The sequence below is a fragment of the Phyllostomus hastatus genome, unplaced genomic scaffold (assembly GCF_019186645.2).
Source record: "Phyllostomus hastatus isolate PE091 unplaced genomic scaffold, TTU_PhHast_1.1 phas_contig_948, whole genome shotgun sequence".
NCBI lineage: Eukaryota > Metazoa > Chordata > Mammalia > Chiroptera > Phyllostomidae > Phyllostomus > Phyllostomus hastatus.
Window position 1 is genome coordinate 931325 of NW_025333993.1, and position 18898 is coordinate 950222.

General features: G+C 60.3%; 2 protein-coding genes across 13 annotated transcripts in view; one reads left to right on the forward strand and one right to left on the reverse strand.

The window, feature by feature from the left end:
• SLC19A1 (solute carrier family 19 member 1) overlaps nt 1–12475 on the forward strand; it is a 17222-nt gene extending 4747 nt beyond the window's left edge. For 5 of the 6 annotated variants that reach the window (XM_045852706.1, XM_045852705.1, XM_045852704.1 and 2 more), the window contains 5 exons: nt 1180–1441; nt 3938–4709; nt 4789–4981; nt 7649–7790; nt 11539–12475. In XM_045852706.1, coding sequence (XP_045708662.1) covers nt 1229–1441; nt 3938–4709; nt 4789–4981; nt 7649–7790; nt 11539–11814 — 1596 coding nt within the window. In that variant the 5' untranslated portion in view covers nt 1180–1228 and the 3' untranslated portion in view covers nt 11815–12475. The remainder of the gene's footprint in view (nt 1–1179; nt 1442–3937; nt 4710–4788; nt 4982–7648; nt 7791–11538) is intronic. The other variant, XM_045852708.1, reaches the window with a different exon arrangement.
• A 2495-nt stretch (nt 12476–14970) lies between these two features.
• COL18A1 (collagen type XVIII alpha 1 chain) overlaps nt 14971–18898 on the reverse strand; it is a 76786-nt gene continuing 72858 nt past the window's right edge. For all 7 annotated transcript variants that reach the window (XM_045852700.1, XM_045852697.1, XM_045852695.1 and 4 more), the window contains 5 exons: nt 18397–18429; nt 17259–17504; nt 16601–16798; nt 16159–16274; nt 14971–15368 (listed from right to left, as the gene is read on the reverse strand). In XM_045852700.1, the coding sequence (XP_045708656.1) occupies nt 15158–15368; nt 16159–16274; nt 16601–16798; nt 17259–17504; nt 18397–18429 (804 nt within the window). In that variant the 3' untranslated portion in view covers nt 14971–15157. The remainder of the gene's footprint in view (nt 15369–16158; nt 16275–16600; nt 16799–17258; nt 17505–18396; nt 18430–18898) is intronic.

Genomic DNA, 18898 nt, shown 5'->3' on the forward strand with positions numbered 1-18898 from the left:
CAGGCTGGATCGAGTGCCCAGAACCTGGTGGCTTTTCCAGAGCACCGGCTCCCACACCTCGGGAATTGTTAGTGTCCACTGCTTGGGAATTGGCAGGGATTTCTCCCCAAATCCAGACCCTCTGCAGGCACCCTCCCAGAGGCCGTGCAGTAAGGCGCATGGAGCTGTCCCGACGTCTCTCGGCCCGGCCCCCCTCTCCACCCGGTGTGTCCCCACCTGTCCAGAGCCACGGAGAAAGTGGACTCTTCCTCATTCTCACTGTGTCTGCTTGGCATGGGCACCCTTCGCCACCTGACACGGTTTTCAGGGCAGCTTGCTTTTTGACCCTCTCTTAAAAGTGAACTTTGTATCCGTGCCTTCGTGGAAAACCAATCACATTGCGGATTATGGCATAATCACATGTAGCATATACAGAAGTAGTAATAGAAACAAACAGCAGATTGCTTTGTATTGGGATAACTAGACGTGATTATCTGCCCCTCTCTGTTATGTTAGAAAGGGTCATTGGTGGGCACAGAAATAATACCATCAGCCCTACACCAAACGGAGGCGCCACCCAAAGTGCCCCTGGGGGAGGCCACCCACCCTCAGCTCATGGCGCAGTTTGGAGCTCCGTCTGTCCCCTTTTCCTGGTCACACCGCTCTCCGGCTCCTGCGTCTTCCTTTGTCTCCCTCTCCTGCTCTGGGTCCTACCTACAAACCCCAACTGCCCATCCCCCAGTTTGGTGCACAACACCCCCCCCCCCGAGCCAGAGGCCAATGGGACAGCAAGGGCGGGCTGCCCCTGAGACCTCTCCCGGGAAGGGTGTGTGCCCAGCCCACCTGTTATGAGCAGTTGAAATGGGTGGTGTGCTTGGGAAACTGGATTTTAAGTTGCATCTAGTTTTAGTTAACATCAAGGGGTCCCCACAAGGCTGGTGGTTGCCCTAGGGGGTCGGGAAGCCCCGGATGATCCTTGAAGGTGGTGATAGTGCAGTCTGGGTGAATACGGCATCCGGGTTGTCGCAGGCTCCAGGTGGAGAGCGTGGGGCTGAGACCTGTGGGCTCCTCTCCCCAGCTCCACATGGGCGTGGAATCCTGCCTGAGTGAGAAAAGAAAGGGTGCAGCCGGGCTCTGGGGAGGAGGGGTGGTGTCCCCGGGCTGCCGATCTGCCCTGACTCTCTCTGTTCTTCCCTCCAGGGGCAGCATCACCTTCAGCCTCCCCAGGGCTGCGTGGGGCCTGGGCAGCATGGCAACCTCCAGCCAGTCCGTGGAGGAGCCGGTGCCCCTGGAGCCCCAGCCAGAGCCAGGGCCGGAGTCTGGGCCGGGCCGCAAGCTTCCGTCCTGGCAGTGCCTGGTGTTCTTCCTCTGCTTCTACGGCTTCATGGCGCAGATGCGGCCCGGGGAGAGCTTCATCACGCCCTACCTCCTGGGCCCCGACAAGAACTTCACGCAGAAGCAGGCACGTGGGCTCGGTGGGGGTAGGATGGGCCTGTAAACAAGGCGTAGCGTGGGCAGGGGCGGCACCCCGTGGATGGGGAAGCAGCTGGGGCTGTTGAGCTTACGTGGCCATGTGGTATCCTGGGTCCTGTCCCCAGTCCCTCGTGGGGCACCGAGGGGCCTGACTCCCACTTATTGACCAGACCAGTTGAAGAGTGACACCGGCCACAGGCGGTCCAAGGCTGCCGCCGGTCTCGCCAGGGGGTGAGAGTGTGCCCACCTGCTTCCTGCAGGGACTTGGCAGCCATTTGCCTAAAGAGATTACTGAAGGAATGTTTCTGTACTCAGCAGGGAGGACAAAGGACCTCCTTTGAAGCCTGACTGGGAAGCTTACACCAGAGGGCGTGGCGGAGGTAGGGGATGAGGCGGGACAGGCCCCAGCCCCAGTGCTCCCCTCCTGCTGTTGCCGTTTCCTGCGCCGTAAAACAAAACACAGACACTCAGGCCGTTGGTGGGTGAGGCGCACAGCCGGGGCCCCTGTCCAGGCTCTGGCCATCACCCTGCTCGTCCACCTGAAGACCCCCTGCGCTGCCCCAGAGCTGGTCCTGGGCTGCTTCCCCCTGCCCCCCAGCCTCCTCTGCCCCTCCAGTGTGGCCACCAGCCTCCCCACCCTCCTGGACTCTCCTGGGTCCCAGGGTGCCCTTCATTTCTTCAGGAAGCCCCTGCCTCTCCCTGGCCCAGAGCTGGGCCTCCTACCCCTTACAGACTCTCGAATAGTTTAAGTCGAATATGGTGGCTGTGCAAACATGGCCTGTCTCCTCCAAGTAGCCATCTTGGAAAGATAGAAATGACCACATACTGGCCCACATGAACGCAGAGCCCTGCTTGTCTGTCACTGCGTCTGATCCCAGGGCCAGTGCTCACTGTTGGCGCTGGTCCCCTCCCAGGTGAGGCTGGGCAGAGAGGCTGGGTCTGGGGCCTGTGCCTCCCAGACCCTCCGGGGGCTCCTCTGAGTAACCAGTCCCTCACGTCCCCCACTCATTGGTCAGCTGGAGTGCTCTCCTTCCTCGGAACACTGATCTGATCTTCAGGATGGGGGCAGGGGGCGGGCTGGGACGTTGTCTGCTGTGGCGATTACATGGGAAGCTCTGTTAATGGGAAAGGTCTCTATAGCAAAAACGTAAGTCCCATTCACCCGCTCGCTCGGGCTGCACGTGAACTGCGTATATAGTGGCTTCCAGAGAAGAAGCCCTGCCCCCAAGCTCGGGTGTCATCAGAGAGGCAACAGGCTTCCATCCGGGGAGCACACGTGAGCCGGGGCTGCCGGGCCCGTGTGGGTCAAAGACGGTCATACCCAAGTCGCACCCTCGGGGCTTCAACCACAGAGTGACCCGGTGCCTCTGCGCTCAGTTTGTTATCCCCAGGGGACCGTGCTTTATTGTCCCCGGCACTGACACCTGCTCCCCTGGCCTGTGGCTGCAGCTTTCAGTTTCCCTCTTGCCTCCCTGACCCTCTGCCCATCTGATAGCTGCTGGGTTTGTGTCTGCGATTTCTGCCACGGCGTGTTTCTTGGCTGTCTTCCTTTCCTCTGGGAACGCACCTGGGGAACTTGGCTTAGGCCAGCAGGAGGCTGATCTCTTGCTGGTGCTGGGTCTCTTGACAGACACCAGCTGCCCCAGGGACTTTTTGGGCTCCCAGGTGTGTGGTCCCTTGGTGGACACTGTCATCTGCAGGTGGAGAGGGGGGAGGAGATGAGAAAGACCAGCAGGTCCTCTTCTCTGACCGCCCCCCAACACACACCCCTGGGGCTACGACAGCAAGCTGCTCCCTGGCCAGACCGAGTCATCTGCCATAGGCCTCATCAAGGAGGGACTGTTTGATGTTCCCAGAATTTTCCGTAAACTTGTCCCGGACGGCTGTAACTGGGCTGTGGCTGTCGTGACCAAACACAGGCTATTTGGCTTCCCTGAGGGGGACTGACTTGCACCAGGAATGTCTTGGGGGGCCTTCACGGCTTGGTGTTTTAGGGACCACAGTCCTGAGGGTCAGCTTTGGCCTCCCATGGGCATGTGGGTTCAGGAGGCCGCCAAGCAGGGAGCTTCAGTTAGGGTCTCCTGACAGCATCCCTCTGAGTCCCCGGGGGCTGGTCAGCATGCGTGTCCATTCCGGGGTCCTGAGTCCGGGCTTGGCCGCGCTGCTCCAGCTGGCTCAGCAGCACGTCTGGGTGGGCAGATCCAGGGCTGTAGAGACGGACCGTGGGTAAACCAGCTGGAGGGAGCGGGTCCAGTCAGCCTCCGGGAGAGCCCCACCTGCTGACCGGGGCCCTACTCTGGCCCTGGGTTCCCATCTGTACGCTGGGTCCTCAGAGCACGCTGGCCTCGGGGCTGAGGGCCCCCTGTGCTAGTGTGAGCAGACAGTCGTGCTCACAGTATGATCGGGGTTGGGGGGCACTACCAAAGGGCCTGATTGGCGGCTGTAGTGCCGAGCCTCGTGGGGTCACCAGCCTGCCGTCCTGCAGGTCACCAACGAGATCACGCCGGTGCTGTCCTACTCCTACCTGGCCGTGCTGGTGCCCGTCTTCCTGCTGACGGACTACCTGCGCTACAAGCCAGTGCTAATCCTGCAGAGCCTGAGCTACATCTCCGTGTGGCTGCTGCTGCTGTTCGGCCACTCGGTGCTGCACATGCAGTTCATGGAGTTCTTCTTCAGCCTCACCATGGCTGCGCGCATCGCCTACTCCTCCTACATCTTCTCGCTCGTGCACCCCGCCCATTACCAGCGCATGGCCGGCTACTCGAGGGCTGCAGTGCTGCTGGGAGTCTTCACCAGCTCCGTGCTGGGCCAGCTGCTTGTCACCGTGGGCAGAGTCTCCTTCACCATGCTCAACTACCTCTCACTGGCCTTCCTCACCTTCACCCTGGTCCTCACGATCTTGCTTAAGCGCCCCAAACGCAGCCTGTTTTTCAACCACAGCGAGCCTGCACCTGGCGGGGCCTCGCCCTCTGAGCTGGACCAGATGCACCCGGGCGTGGACGGGCCTGCGGACAGAAAGCTGGGCGGGACGCGGCTAGCGGCCTGGTGGGACTGGACCCTCGTGCGCATGTTCCGGGAGCTGGGGAACAGCCTGCAGCTGCCACAGCTGCGCCTCTGGTCCCTCTGGTGGATCTTTAACTCAGCTGGCTACTACCTAATTGTCTACTATGTGCACATCCTATGGAATGTTGTTCAGCCCACTACAGACAGCACCAAGGTCTACAACGGTGGGGTGGACGCTGCCTCTACTCTGCTAGGTATGTGTAGCTGGCCCTACCTGCCCCACCTTCCTGCATCCATCCCAGGAGGGTGACAACAACTGTCCTGTCTCCCCAGGTGCCATCACCTCCTTCGCAGCGGGCTATGTGAAGATCCGCTGGGCCCTGTGGGCAAAGCTGGTCATCGGAGTTGTGACAGCATTGCAGGCTGGGCTGGTCTTCCTCATGTACCACACGAAGAGCATCAGCCTGTGCTATGTGGCCTTTGTGCTCTTCCGCGGCTCCTACCAGTTCCTGGTGCCTATCGCCACGTGAGTTGGGCTGTGTGGGGTGGACGAGTGGCCATTGGCCCAGGCAGCCACTAAAAGGTCCTGGAGGCCAGTTGGACAAATGGCTGCTGGAAGGCCATGCACCATCCCCCTTCAGGGTGGGGACTGATGGACTGTCTGTGTGTATTGACAGGCCTCCCTTCTAGAATGTTCTGTGAGGAGTAGAAGGGGTATGTGCCCAGCAGTGCGAAGCAAGTTTGATAGTGGGAGGAGCAGTGAACCCTGGACAGCTTTAGCCAGGGGCCCAATTGTCCGCTTGTCCACAGCATGTCAGTTCCAGCTGCCTGCTGTGACCTTGAAGCTCAGCAAGGAGCCTTCCTAAGTGACATATTCTCTGCTCCTCCTGCTGAGGCCACTTGAGGACAAGGACTGGTCCTTGTGAAGACTTCCCTCCCAGCCTCCCTGCCCTGTTTCCCAGGCCCTAAGTGCTGCTGTGGTCCCATCTTAGGTAGCCCCGTGGCCTCTCACACCCTCCTTCCCCACTGTGGGGAATGGTGGCTCTTGGCCCAGGATGACTGAGTGTGCCAGCTCACCTTCTGTCCAGGGTTCTCCTGATGCCCTCCTGCTCCTTACACCCCTACAGACCTCCCTGTGCCTGCCCAGGGACATCGGAGAACTGCTGCCCATCTGGCCTGTGCTTTCCAGAACCTTTCCTGACCCGCGTTCTGCTTGTATCTAAGACCCTCTCTGCTCCTTTGAGCCGACCTTTCACAAAGCTGCACACTCACAGCACACGCACTCACGCCACACGTGCTCACACCCCACAGACACACAGGAGCCTACCTCCCTGCGCCTCCTGCACCTAGCAAGTGTGTCTGTCACCACAGTCCCTCCAACTCCCCACGTGGGGCACCTCCAGTCCCATCCTCCTTCTAGTCACGCCCATGTCAGAACATCTGTCCTTACCTTCTCTTGAGCCGAGACAGTAGCCTCGGTCCCCTGACCCACAGCGGTGCCCCCGCAGTGGTGTGGTGGCCTGACTCCCCTGTGCCACCACCCACACTTGCAGCCTGCACCTGCCCTGGGCTCTGAGAGCCTGGACCAAACCCAGTGTCTTTCCTGCCCTGTTCTCGGGGCCAAATGCTGGCAGACACCCTGACCACACTCCTGCTAGAAGACAACCTTCTCGTTTAGCTGTCCAAAATGCAGGTGTATTTGGTCTTCTTGGTGGCAGGTGATGTCACGTGGCTAGTCCCCAGCTGATGGGGATGCCGTCTCCAGTACTTTACTACGACAGCCAACATTGAGATCAATATCCTCTCAACCTGCATTTTTCTTTCCAATTCCAGTCACGGCCTCAGATGTTCCCAGAAAGAGCCTGGCTAAGTCAAAGGTCATGTGCGCTAGCAAGGGGGTGTTGGTTGATGCCGCAGATGCTGCGGGGCATGCGCGCTGCCCCTGGGACTTGGGGACCAGCCTGCCTTTTCTCAGTGTAGCAGGGCTGGCTCCTCTCCTGGAGTTAGCGGCCCCTTCAACGCTGTGGACTCTTTCTGCTGAGACTTCTTTTTTCCTTATTGACCCGTAGTACACTTGTATCCTCCATGTGATAGGAGCCTTCAATCACGTGTGTTACGCTTTGCCTTTAACCCTACTTTCGGAGTTCACAGCGCACCACGTGAAACACTCGTGCCGGTGGCGTGGCGTGAGCCGTGCTGGCGGGGCCGGACCCAGCTCCGGTTTGCCAGGAGTCAGTCTGTCCTCCAGGCGTTTGACTGACATGGTCTTGTCTCCGTCTGTGCGCAGTCTGCGTCCTGTGGCGGCCCGTTCCAGTGTTTCCGTGCGTTTCTCGCTCCCGGACCCCAGTCCGGCAGAAGGCCCTTGGCTCCCAGCGTTCTCTTTAAGGGCTTCTTGGATGTCTCTGTTTGTTATATCTTCCAAACCTCAGAATGGTTCTTATGTAGTCATTATTATTACTATTATTTTTATCCTCACTCGAGGACATTTTTTCCTTTTTTTTTTTTTTTAGAGAAAGAGGAAGGCAGAGAGAGAGGAACAGTGAAGGGAGAAAGAAACATCTATCGGCTGCCTTCACATACATGCCCGGCTGGGGAGCGAACCCTGACCCTTTCGGTCGGCGGGTCACACTCCAACCAACTGAGCCACTGTGGCCGGGGCTAGTCATTATTTTTAAAAGCACTTTTGGGATTCTGATGGGAAGTGCGTTCAAATGTTAACTTCTTTGCAGAGGGCCGGGGGCTCTGAGCATAGCAGCTCCTTCTGCTCCCTTGATTCGTCCGCCTGTTTTCCCTGACTTATTGAATCATTTAATGACTTAAAATCACGAAGGACTGTAAGTCCAGAATGTTCCTCACGATGCCCTGCCCGTTCTCCTGAGGAGGATTTTCTGAGCACGCCGTAGTGAGCGTGACGCACTCTGCGTCAGGGTCACTGGGAGACCCCTCAGTGCCACCCCAAGGCTGCATTTGACAGTGTGCCGCATTCATTGTGAGTCGTTGAGGGAGGACGCGGTGGGTGGCCCGGGCTCTGGGCTGGGCTGACTGGTCTCCAGTGGCCTTGGTGGGCACGGCCAGTCAGCAGACCACATGGCCGTTCCTGGCAGCCCCTGGAGGCCCAGGGTTTCCTCTTTGTATTGCGGGCACTTCTTGTCCCTGCCCGCTGAGGCTGATCTGCGCCTGCTTCCCCATTAAGTTTTCAGATCGCGTCTTCTCTTTCCAAGGAGCTCTGTGCCCTGGTCTTCGGAGTCAACACGTTCCTCGCCACCGTTCTCAAGACCATCATCACCCTCATCGTTTCTGACAAGCGGGGCCTGGGTCTCGAGGTCTGCTTACAGGTGAGGCCCTATTTGGGCTTGCTTCCTTGGGGAGTGGGGACTCGGGAGGGATGTCTGGACCAGGGCCTGCCGGTGCCCACCCAACCAGCAGCACTGTCCCCTCCATGGGACCCAGCCCACAGATCCACCAAGCGCAGGAAGCATGCACGGCGTGGGCCAGGCGTTTCCAGCTGGACGCACTGGGCTTGCTGAGTCGGGTCAGGGACGTGAAGCGAGCGGCCCCGATCAGGGAAGGAGGGGTCAGAGGACCAGTGCCAGGGGGCCACAATCTGGCAGCTGCTGTACCAGCATGCAGTGCTCCCTCATGGGGCCCAGGTTGGGGCTGTAACGCCACCCATGTCTGGGTGCGGCGAGGCCAACTCCAGTCAGAACTGTGGGGCCTCTGATTTGGGCCTGGATGCAGGTCATTTGTGGAGGTCTTCTGGGCCCTGGGCATTGCCTACAACGGCTGGTGTCCCAGCAAGGATGGAGGCAGGCTGCGGGCCATTCCCCTGTGCTGCCACAGATTACCGCCCTCATTTCAGGTCTCTGCCTGTGATGTCAAGGCCTATTAGACCCAGGCCCTTGTTCACGTGGCAGCGGTTTGTCTTCTTTACGGAGGACAGACGGAAGGGGAGCGGGTGGGGCGGCCCCTGGAGCCTGCTGGCCCCTCTTTAGTCTCCCTTCGTCTGACCCCAGGCCGATGCTTGGTGCTTCTGGGAAGAGCTTGAAGGTGCATGCCCGCCCTCTGTGAGGTGGGGGACACTCACACGTGTGACTCTCACATCTGCTGTGGGGTGGAGAACACTCACACGGGACTCCTGGTGTCCTCAGCCAGGGCAGGGCTTCTCTGAGCGAGCCGGGATCAGCCGGAGGATGGGCCAGCGGGAGGGTTGAAGCTGGGGTCTTCGGTAACCGGCCTGTGGGGACGCAGCCTCCTCCTGTTTGGAGCCAGGGCCTCACTGGGTAGGGGGTCTCTTGGGTTTGGTGGGCTCCATGAGATGTCTTGACACTGTGTGAGGGTGCTGGGTCAGTATCGCCTCACTGGCTGCGTAGCAGGAAGGAGATGCAGGTGGGACAGACCCTCCTGTGGAAATGGGCTTTTGGGGTGGGGCTTGGAAGTGCCCTTTAGGTGAAGAACATCAGAGTTTCTCATGCTTCATGTCCACACAGGCAGGTGGGTCTCCACCCTGCTTCTGTAGGGCCTCCAGGCACACCTCCCAGTCCCCCCAGGCTGAACACTGTGCACTGTCCACCCTGAGCAGGCTTGGCAGAGCCCCCCGTGGACCCGAGGGACTCTGGCCCACAGGTGCCTGCGCCACTGTGCGTGTTGGGAGGGGCTCTCTGGAGGGCGTGAGCCCTGTGCCCAGGGACGGGTGGGTCGCAGCCTCCTTCACTGATACTGTTGCTCACCGTCCAGGGGAAGCCTCTCCTGGTGAGGGCGTCTCTGCAGGGGCAGCACCCTTGGTCAAGGGCCTTCTCGTGGAGCCTTGCCCGGCAGCTGGCCAGCTGGCCTGCAGGGAGCCCCGGCACCTGGAGGAGCCCCTCCCCCTCCTCGGAGCCCTCAGCTGTCCCTGCTCAGCCGTGTGGCCTCATAGGGTCCCAGGACTGGATAGGAAGGGCGTGAGGAACATTCCCAAGGGCGGGGCCTTCCCCAATGGTCCTGTTCCCAGCCCCTCCCACTTGGTTTCTCTCCGTTGGGTCAAACCCAGAGTCATACATTGATTTAACTATTTCTGAGTTAAAAAGTAACTCTAGAAGTGGGGCGTTTGTGCATAATTGGAAGTGCTGATGGGGTTCCGGAGGCCAGTCCCTCCCGCTGACCCTCGTCTCCTGTCTGTTCACCGCTCGGTCTCTTTCACTTCCTCCTGAGCCGTGACAACGGGCAGATGTTCAGGCCCAGAGAAGTCACAGCACGTGGGGCCAGTGGCCGAGAGCTGCCCTGGGCGTGCTTGTTTTTCTAAAGTAAACTTTCAACTTTCGGGTAACTGTTCACTCACACGCAGTGTGAGAGGTGATGCCGAGACCCACGTACTTTGCATCTAGCTTCCCCACTGATCACGTCCTGTGGTTCTCCAGAGACAGGAGGTTCCCTCCCCTCGGGGCCCTCAGGCCCCGCCCCCTGGCTCCCACCCGCTCCTCCCCAACCCCTGACAACCGCAGTCTGTACCCACGACTTTGCTCACTGAGTCCTTTCTCCGTCCTGTGGTACAAGGGTCTGTCTTCTCCATTCCCATCCAGTTAAGAAAACCTCCTTTAGCCACTGTTTTAGGACAGGTCTGCTGGTGACAAATTCCTCGCTTAGGTTTTTTTTTTAAATCTGAGAATGTCTTGATTTCCTTTTTATTCCTAAAGACAGATATTCCTGAAAATCGAGGCTTTTGGGCTGATGGTTTTTTTTTTCAGCATGTGAAACATGTGGCCTTCCTGGTTTGTGATGGAAAGTCCTGTCATTCTCACTGTTTTTCCCCTAAGGTGTCGTTTTTTAAAAAGGCTACATTTAAGGTTTTTCTTTTTGTCTTCAGCTTCCCGAAGTTTGAATATGGGGTGTGGTGTTCTTGCTACCGCTGGGTGGGGGTGAAAGTCCTGAGTCCACAGGGCTGGGGTCAAGGGTCATTACCACCTGGTGGGAGTAAAAGTCCACACTTTCCATTTGGTTTCTGTGGCGGGAACGCTGCAGCTCCCCACTGGGCCTTGAGCAATGCCACCCCGTGGGGCAGGGGCCTCTCTGCAGCCTGAGTAATGAGGGTGCGTCTGAGCGGGGCTGTTTCATCTGTTACTTCCTGTCTTGCCGGGCTGTCCCTGTCCTGGTCCTCTGGCGGAGAGAGCAGCTTTTTTTCTACATATGTTGCCATTTCTGGATTGCAGGCTTGTTTGGTTTCAAAATGCCTGCAGCAAAAAGGAAACAAAGCCCAGGACCCACTGTACATCACCGTGCTGTGCCTCGGGCCCTGGGGTCCCTACTGGGCTGCCCCTGATCTTCCAACTCACTTCCTTATGTGTCCCAGGGTTGCAGTCATATTGGGGGAGAGTATGGGAAACGTGTGACTCCATCCTCCTGGGAGCAAAGCCCTCCACAGTGTCCTTCCTGGCTTACTTTTGCAATGAGCAGGTTTCCTGGAAGGGCTGGGGTGCTGGTGCTGTGATGGGCTCAGGGAGGGACTCGGGCCTGGTCTGGCGCTCAGATGCCTCAAGACCACCCGTCTCCCTGGTGGTGGTGAGAATCAGGAGGGGCGTCTTTGTGGGCTGCGTGTGCCTCCCTTTGTGTCACCACCGTGCAGCTTTGCCTGTCACCAGGGCGGCCACTGGCTCACTGCACAGGGGCTGCCCAGGTCCCAGGCTGCCTGCCCTTGGCTAGACTCCACCGCAGGTGTGGATGTCCACAAGCTCTCCGCATGTGGGAACTCTCCCCATGGAGCCAAGTGCACGTGCGTGGTCCCTGAGCAAAGCACCTGGGAGCAGATCACAGAGGCAGCAAAAGTGCCACGGTTCTGCAAGAAAGTGGTGGGAGCCAACCCCGCCCCCCCCCCCCAGCCCCAGTGCTGTGTGTGGTGTGGTCAGGAGGACTTTAGCACTGTGGAACCTGCTCCTGGGCTGGCCTCTGCCCCCTGGGTGCCCATCCCACCCTAGCAGGGCTCCCGTGGCCTCTGAGCAGGAGGAGGGAGAGGGAGGACCTCCCAGCTGCCCCTCCCTGTCTCCCCTTCCCCTCACCAAAGCCCCCTTCACCCCCAGGCTGCTCCTCACCTCCCTGTACCTCTCTCTGTTCCAGTTCCTCGTCTACTTTGTGTACTTCGTGCTGCTGTCCATTGCCTACTTCTTCGCAGCTGCGCTGGGGAGCCTGTGGCACTCCCAGCGGGACCGCCACCAGCCCGAGCCCCTGGCCCAGGAGCTAAGTAGCCCCTTGAAGGAGAAGGACGTCCAGGCGTTGAACCTGCAGGATGGGGCCCTCAGCAACCTGCAGCCCGAAGCCACGACCCTGGCCCCGGAGGACAGCACGTGGGCCAAAGGGCCAGTCTCGAGGGAACTGCCTGAGGCCAAGGCCTGACCTGGCGTGCTCCATCTGCCCAGCCCAGTGCGTGGCCAGATTCCTGACACCAGAGGACACCTGCTCTGCATCTTCCAACATTCTCACTGAGCCTGAGCCTTGACATCTGAGAACTGTCACACCCCTGGCAGGCTGCCCATCTTGGAACCAGGAAGAGGAGTTTCTGGCGTTGGTTGAATTCCATTGTTCAGACTATGCAACCGGTGACCAATGGGGCCCCTATGGCACACACCTCAAGGGCTACTTACCTCAGCCAAAGGCGCCTTCGCTGGTCCTGCAGTGTCCCTGAGCCCTGTCTCTCGGGCTCCACAGCCTGACTGCTCTGTAGCCTGCTGGGGACACTACTGCCAGATCACCAAGGACTGGGTTGTGTCCCCTGCCTACACAGGGCTGCCGGTATGGTTCCGTGTGCGCACCAGGCCTCCCATCTTCATCCCCCTGGGAGGCAGGGTCCCGTGACTCGGTCCCAGATGCCAGTCCAGGGGACACAAGCCCCTGTAGGATGTTGTGGGCCCTGTAGGATGTCATGGGCCCTGTAGGGTGCGGGTGGTAGCCCAGATTCTCAGGGCCCGTGGCTAGGCTGACATTTCTAGATGTCCAGGTGGTTGAATGGTAAACAATGCTGTGTTGTGTTTTTTTTAACTGACATAAATGAGAAACCTCATTGGGCTTCTGTTTCTGTGGGCAAAGCTGGGTGCGGGGCAGGCAAGCAGGCAGGCAGGCGTTTCCCTGTTGGGGGAATGGGGGGGGGTGCCAGCGTCTTTGGGAGCTAGCTCCTCCTTTGCCTCGGGCCCTTTGTCATCTTCTCCCTTCCTGAGGCTGGTGAACACTGGCCTGCTTCATGGGTGACAGAGGGCCACTGGGGCTGCTTGCACACCAGCCTGGAGGACACGCCACCTGGGGCTCTGGGGACCAGTGGTGCTGCTGGGGATGTGAGACCCGAAACACATTAAACAAACCACATGGCCCGAGTGTGAGGGCTTCCCAATTCCAAGCTGGCCTGGGGGGTCAGGGGGGATGCTACTGGCGTCCACTGAGAGACCAAGAAGGGCCCAGCCCCTGCCACCAGGCAGGAAGGGATCTAACCAGGGCCCACCATGTCCTTGATGCTGCCCTTCCCATGTCCCTCTGCCCTCATGCAAAGCAGGGGCAGCTCAGCAGCACCGGAACCATCAGCGTCTGGAGGAAAGGCTGCTGCTTGGAGCCAGCTCAGCACAGAGAGTCTGGAACACACTACTGGCTGAATGGGGCACTTTGGGTGCCCTGAGAATTGAGGAGGAGGGTGCACACGGGTTGGCCCAAGTTACAGCTGATGGTGTGGGTCAGGCTGGTAGATTGGTACCCAGGCACGTCCACACAGGCTGCCCCCCACCCCAACCCTCCTGGGAAGGGACAACACTGTTTTGCTTCTGTTTGGAGATGGAGTGGGGCTTCATGGGTTGGTTGGGGGGTGTGGGGTCTTACCTCTGGTCACTGACCCCATGGTTCAGGGCTCTGTGCTCTTGCCCTGGGATGCACTTCCCCCTGCTGCCCCCAAAACATCCTCAGCAGCTGGCCCAATGGCTCCCTCTGCAGCCTGTCCATGTGCACAGCATGGCCTGCGGCTCAGACCCTGCGTCCAAGCTCCCAGAACCGCCTTTGCTGATCCCAAGCCCCTTGGCCACCAGAGCCGGGTGGCATTTGCTCCTGGGGCACCAATGAGGCCCTGCTCTGTGCAGTGTGCCTGATGGCCCCTTGGGGTCAGACACCTCCCGGAACCTGGCCAGCTGCAGCAGCTGTGGAGAGAGCACAGTGCCATGGGTGGGAGCCCAGGGCAGAAACCCCCCTCCACCCCCCACAGGCCTGGGAAGGCTGCCACCCCAGGGAGAACTGAGAGGGGAATTGTCATGTACACCCAGCACCTCTGTACACTCGGGGACTTCCATTCACACCCATGTGCAGTTCTGTGTACCTGCACGCTGCACACCAGGGCTCCCTCAGGGTCTGCCTGCTGGGGGTGTGGGGATGGAGGCCCCTGAGAGCTGGTTTCAAGACAGTGGAGGCTGCCTGCAAACCAGCGTCTGTGCACGTGGTCATTATTTGGAGCCTGTTCAGAACCACATCCGTCATCAGGACCCGCTCGTTTTATGGCTGCGGTGCACGGACAACAGACCTCGAGGGGGTTGGGCTCTGGCCTGCCACCTCTCCCAGCATGGCCACCAAAGGGACACCCACCTGCTCCCCAAGAGCCCCATGTGCACTCTGGAATACCCCCTGAAGCCCTCCCACAAGGACTGACATGAACTTGGAGACGCGCTGTTGCGGACGGTGGGGAGCAGGGCAAAGCGTGCGGCCTCGCCCCACAGCTGGTTTGTGGACACGGTCCAGTCCTGTCCTGTCCTGCCCCCAACCGTGATCCCTTCCAGGCTCCATTCAGGGCTCAGCAGCCGGCAGTCTGGCCAGGGACAGGAAGCGGTATCCTAGTACACACTCCTAGGCAGAGCTGGGCCTGTGTGGGTGTCGGGAATTCTCACTCCAGAAAAGGGGTGCTGTCATGCCCTGGTTTGTGGGACCCTCAAAACACCCAGCACAGCCATGGCTGGGTCAAGCTCTGTACTCTGTGACCTCACAGGTCACTTGGGGAGCCAGCGCAGGACAGAGACCCCAAGGCACAAGGCTGGCCTCAGTGAAAAGGGACGCACAGACCGCTGCACATACAACAGGAGCCAGGGCCTGGGAGCCAGGGTCAGCAAGGGGACACTGAGTTTGGAAACTGCTCCAGCAGAAGTGGGGTATTGCTGCAAGAGGCCACGGGGAGACGGTCACCCCTTGCACCCGAGGCCCGAGTCGCCCTGACTGCTGGCCACTGCACCAGGTAGAGGAGGGATGGGGGAGGCTGTGGCTGGTCTGCAGGCAGATTTGGGATTTGCAAACCAGAAAGGGTTCCAGGCAGGGACTGAGTTAGCACCTGCACGGGGCAACTGAAGAACCCACTGGGAGCTTGGGGCACACACACTCCCCAGGGCAGTGAGTGCAGGAGGCAGCAAGAGAACAGGGCTGGGTGGGGCCCCTGGTCTGATCTGAGGACAGCGCCCTGCATGACCGGGCCACGCCAGCTGGGGCATGGGAGGGGGCAGGGCAGGAGAGAGAGTTAGCACTAGCCTTTCTGTTTTAAACTTTTTTAAAAATACACTCTTTGGCTTTCTTTTATTTCTGGAGGATTATATGAAATGTGAACCACACAGGAAAGTGTCCCAGCCAGGTCCCCTCTCTGGGGTGCCGGCTGCCGCTCCCTGCCTGGCACCGGGGGCTTCTCCACTCCCCCTGCCATCTGTCCATCCATCCGTGCGAGCTGGCAGGAGCCCTAATTGGAGGAGGTCATGAAGCTGTTCTCGATGCAGAGGACGATGAAGGCATTGTGGCAGCTGGCGGCTTTCTGCTCCAATAGCCTGCCCGCCAGCAACGAGGAGGCCTGGCCCGTGGCTGTCGTGGCCTCAGTCCGCCAGGTCTCGCAGTAGCTCTCAGTCAGCCGGCGCCCACTGGGGTCTGAGCCGTGCCACACACTCTTCTGTGGCCTGCAGGACACATGGGCGGTCAGTCTCACCTGGCCCTGCTACCCCAGGGGTGGAGGCCACCCCCGGGCAGGAGGCCACCCCCGGGCAGGAAACGGCCGAGGTTGTGGTCGGATGTGGTGGCAGCGGGTCAGGCCATCATCCCTAGTCACCGGGGATGCCGCCCTTGGAGCGCACCCCATGCTGCCACTGCTTTTGGGGGCACAGTGTGGGGAGCAGGCTCTATGACCCTGAAGACAGGTCCCTCGGGGCTGGGTGCTTTCCAGTGAGGGCAGGGCACACACTTGTCCTGCCCACTAGCCACGTTTTAAGCGCATGTGCTGGGGGGGACAGGCGCCCTCACACTGGGCCAGCACAGGGTCGCTGGGTGCGAGGGCAAACCGACAGCTGTCACTAGTATTTGAAGTGCACACATCCTCCAACTGGGAAACTCCACTTTGCGGAATTTACAGGAGAAACCGCTCGCTGTGGAATCTATGTGACGGTCGGTCAGCGGGAGCGGGGTAGACCCGGCAGGCCCCTGGGGTGCCGGCCATCGGCTCGCTCTTGGACAGCAGCGGCGGGGAGCCTGCCCAGGGAGCAGGCTGGGGACTTTCGTTTTGCACAGAGAATGCTTTGTGGCGGGCGTTAATGCTCTCCTGGACCTGGTGAGTTTTAAACAGTGAGCATACACTTGCTGCAGAAGCAGACTGGAGACAGAGGGGCAGAGTTGGGGCCGTCCCCGGCCAGGCCTGCATTCTGTAAGATTCAGAGCCCCTCCCCCTCCAGCTGCTGCACTCATAGGGGCACCTACCAGGCGGGGTGTTGCAGCACGTCTCTGCCGTCGAAGGAGAGGATGCGGGCGCCGGGCTTCAGCTGGCCCCGGGAGCCCGAGAACAAGGCCTCCCAGCTGGGAAACAGCTCCTCGTCCTGCAAAGGGAAGTGAGGCTGGTTTGCCCACCTCTGGCCAACCCCCGCCAGAGGACCAGTGGCCAGGCGCCTCAGCAGACCAGGCACCTTCCCCAGCCTGGGCCCCAGGTCTGGGGAGAGCCCACCCTGGCCCTGAAACACTGGTGCTCCAGAGCATCCAAAAAGCACATGACGATGTGTGAAGAGCCATGAAATAAAGCCACTCGAAGGGCACGGTGGCACAGGGCCCTTGCTGGGTTCCCGGGGCGTGACTGGCCCAGTGAGCCCTGAGCCCCAGGTCCCTCGTCCCAGCTCCGGGAGCCCCATGCTCAGGGCCGTGCACTCACCCAGAGGTTGACGATGGGCACAGTGGCGCGGTCAGCACGACGCACGATGCTGTAGAGGTCCTGCAGGCGTGACGACAGGAAGGCGCGGAAGGTGCCCGCCAGACCCGCGGCACGCGCCTGCTGGAAGCACTGGAGGTCGGCGCCACGGATGCCGCGTAGGCCACCAGGCTGTGGCCCGTTGAGTGCAACCAGGTGCAGCTGTAGGAGAGCCATGGTCAGCCGAGGTCAGCCATAGTCAGCAGTCCCAGCTGCCCCCTCCACCCTGCCTGCTTTCCTCCTGCCTGGCCCTGCATAGGCAATAGCAGTGAGTTTGAGTACAGGTCCAACCTGCAAGGGCTGAGTACAGCCACTGGGACCCTGGAGAACCAGCCTGGGGTCCCTCAGCCCAGGACGGCAGAGACGTTTGGTGTGCTGGGCCAACACCAAGCCCGTCTACCTCCTGAGCAAGTCCCTGTCCTCAAGCCTCGCCAGCCACCTCTGCAGAAGCAGCTCTGGGGGACTCCATCCCCAATGCTGTCATAGGCACCAGCCCCGCTTCTCCAGGACATAAGCAAGGACTGGCTACAAAGGTGGACACCACCGAGGGCAGTCCCAGGCCCGGAGAACCCTCCCTGAGAGCTCAGGGGCTGGTGGGCGCTCAGCCCCCGGGGTCACTCACCACTGGATGGAAGTCCTGGTGGGTGTGGGCAGGAACGCCAGTGGGGCGGGCTGGCCGGGGGTGCACGTAGGAGCCGTGGTGTGGGGCTCCAGGGTAGGGCTGGGGGTCCAGCAGGCGCGGGGGCCTGGCCAGGATGTCATCTGCCCGCCAGGGCCGTGAGGTGGCGGGGGGCAGTTCCCACCGGGGGTGCGGGTTACCCTCGTGTAGCTGTACCAGAGGCGGCCGCAAGGCGGCCACTTCGTTGTCCTGCAGACCGAGGGGTGGACGGTACGTGGGGTGGGGCTCCCATGCCCGTCAGCCCCACAGCAGGGCCCCGCGGTGCCCTTCGGGCTCTGCCCTCCCGCCGGGGCCCCGGCTCCCGGCTCCCGAGTGCCCTGCCATCTGCACCCTCGCTCCTGCTCTTGCTTGGGAGAGTGGTCAGCTGGGGCGCCTAAATCCAGCTGCTGGACCCCTGCTCACACTCCCTTGGCTGCATCATACTCAAGCCACCTCCTTGCTGTGGCCTGGGGAGCCCTCGGGCGACCTCATCCCCTGACCTCGAGGCCGCCTCCTTGTGCAGTTCAGACACTGGGCTGTGACATCAATGGGCCCCTATTCTCAGCCCTTCAAGCCTGCGCTCCATTCCCACCAGAGAGATGGGGCCACCTCCGCCTAAAATCCCAACCCCTGCACCCCACACCCGATTCTCAATTCTTTTCTCTCACAGCGCCATAATAATTTATTACCCTTACCTAAATACCTATTATTAGATACTTATTACCTGTTAATAGTATTTCAGCCCAGGCATCCACCCATCTCCTTTTCCCGTTTCCCCTGCATCTGCCCTCTGTCCACCCTGGAAGGGTCTGCCCCAGTGCCCTGCACTTTGGATAAGGGACGGCAAAGACTCAAATGGACAGTGGAGTTTGGCCCCAGGAGCCTGGGGGGGCGGTGGGGGACAATGGGTGTGGACCCAAGGGAGGTCCTCTCGGTATGTGCACTCTCTGTCCCCAGCAGAGGTGACCTCAGGGTCCTAAAGCACAAAGTGTTGTTCCAGAAATGTGACACTGTGCACAGACCACGTGTCCTGGCCATCCATCCACCAGGCTCGAAGGATCGCACCCCTAAATCACAGCTGGGAAGGAAGAGTGTTCCTTACCGTCCCGCGTGGGAGTGGCGTCCGGGCCTCCAGCTGGAAGAAAACACAGGGGTCGCTCCAGTGACCTTATGAAGCAGCATCCACAGCCAGCAACCCTCCTGAGCCCACCTGCCCAGCCCGGACCTCCCTCCCCATGGAGGCCGGCATGGCTGCATCTGCTGCTTGCGCAGTGCCCGGCACAACACACATGTAACACCTCCATGCACTTTAAAAAGTGTGAGGGCTACTTCCCTGCAAACCTCAAAAGGATTCTACTCATTAAAAAAAAAAGTATAGTGAGGAGCGCTGGCTGTCACTTGTCTCTGGGGAGGGCCACCCTAAAGATGGGCCTGAGGGTCCCGACCATGGCAGGGAGAAGGGCTTGCTGTGGGTGCCGGCTGTGGCCTGGGTCCCTGTGCCCCCTGCCCAGGGGCCTGGGGCTTTCCTCCTCTACGCTGCGCTTGCAACTTCCCCCGTGTCCCACCCGCCATGAGTGAGGGCAGGAGGTCACCGCCCCTTCTAT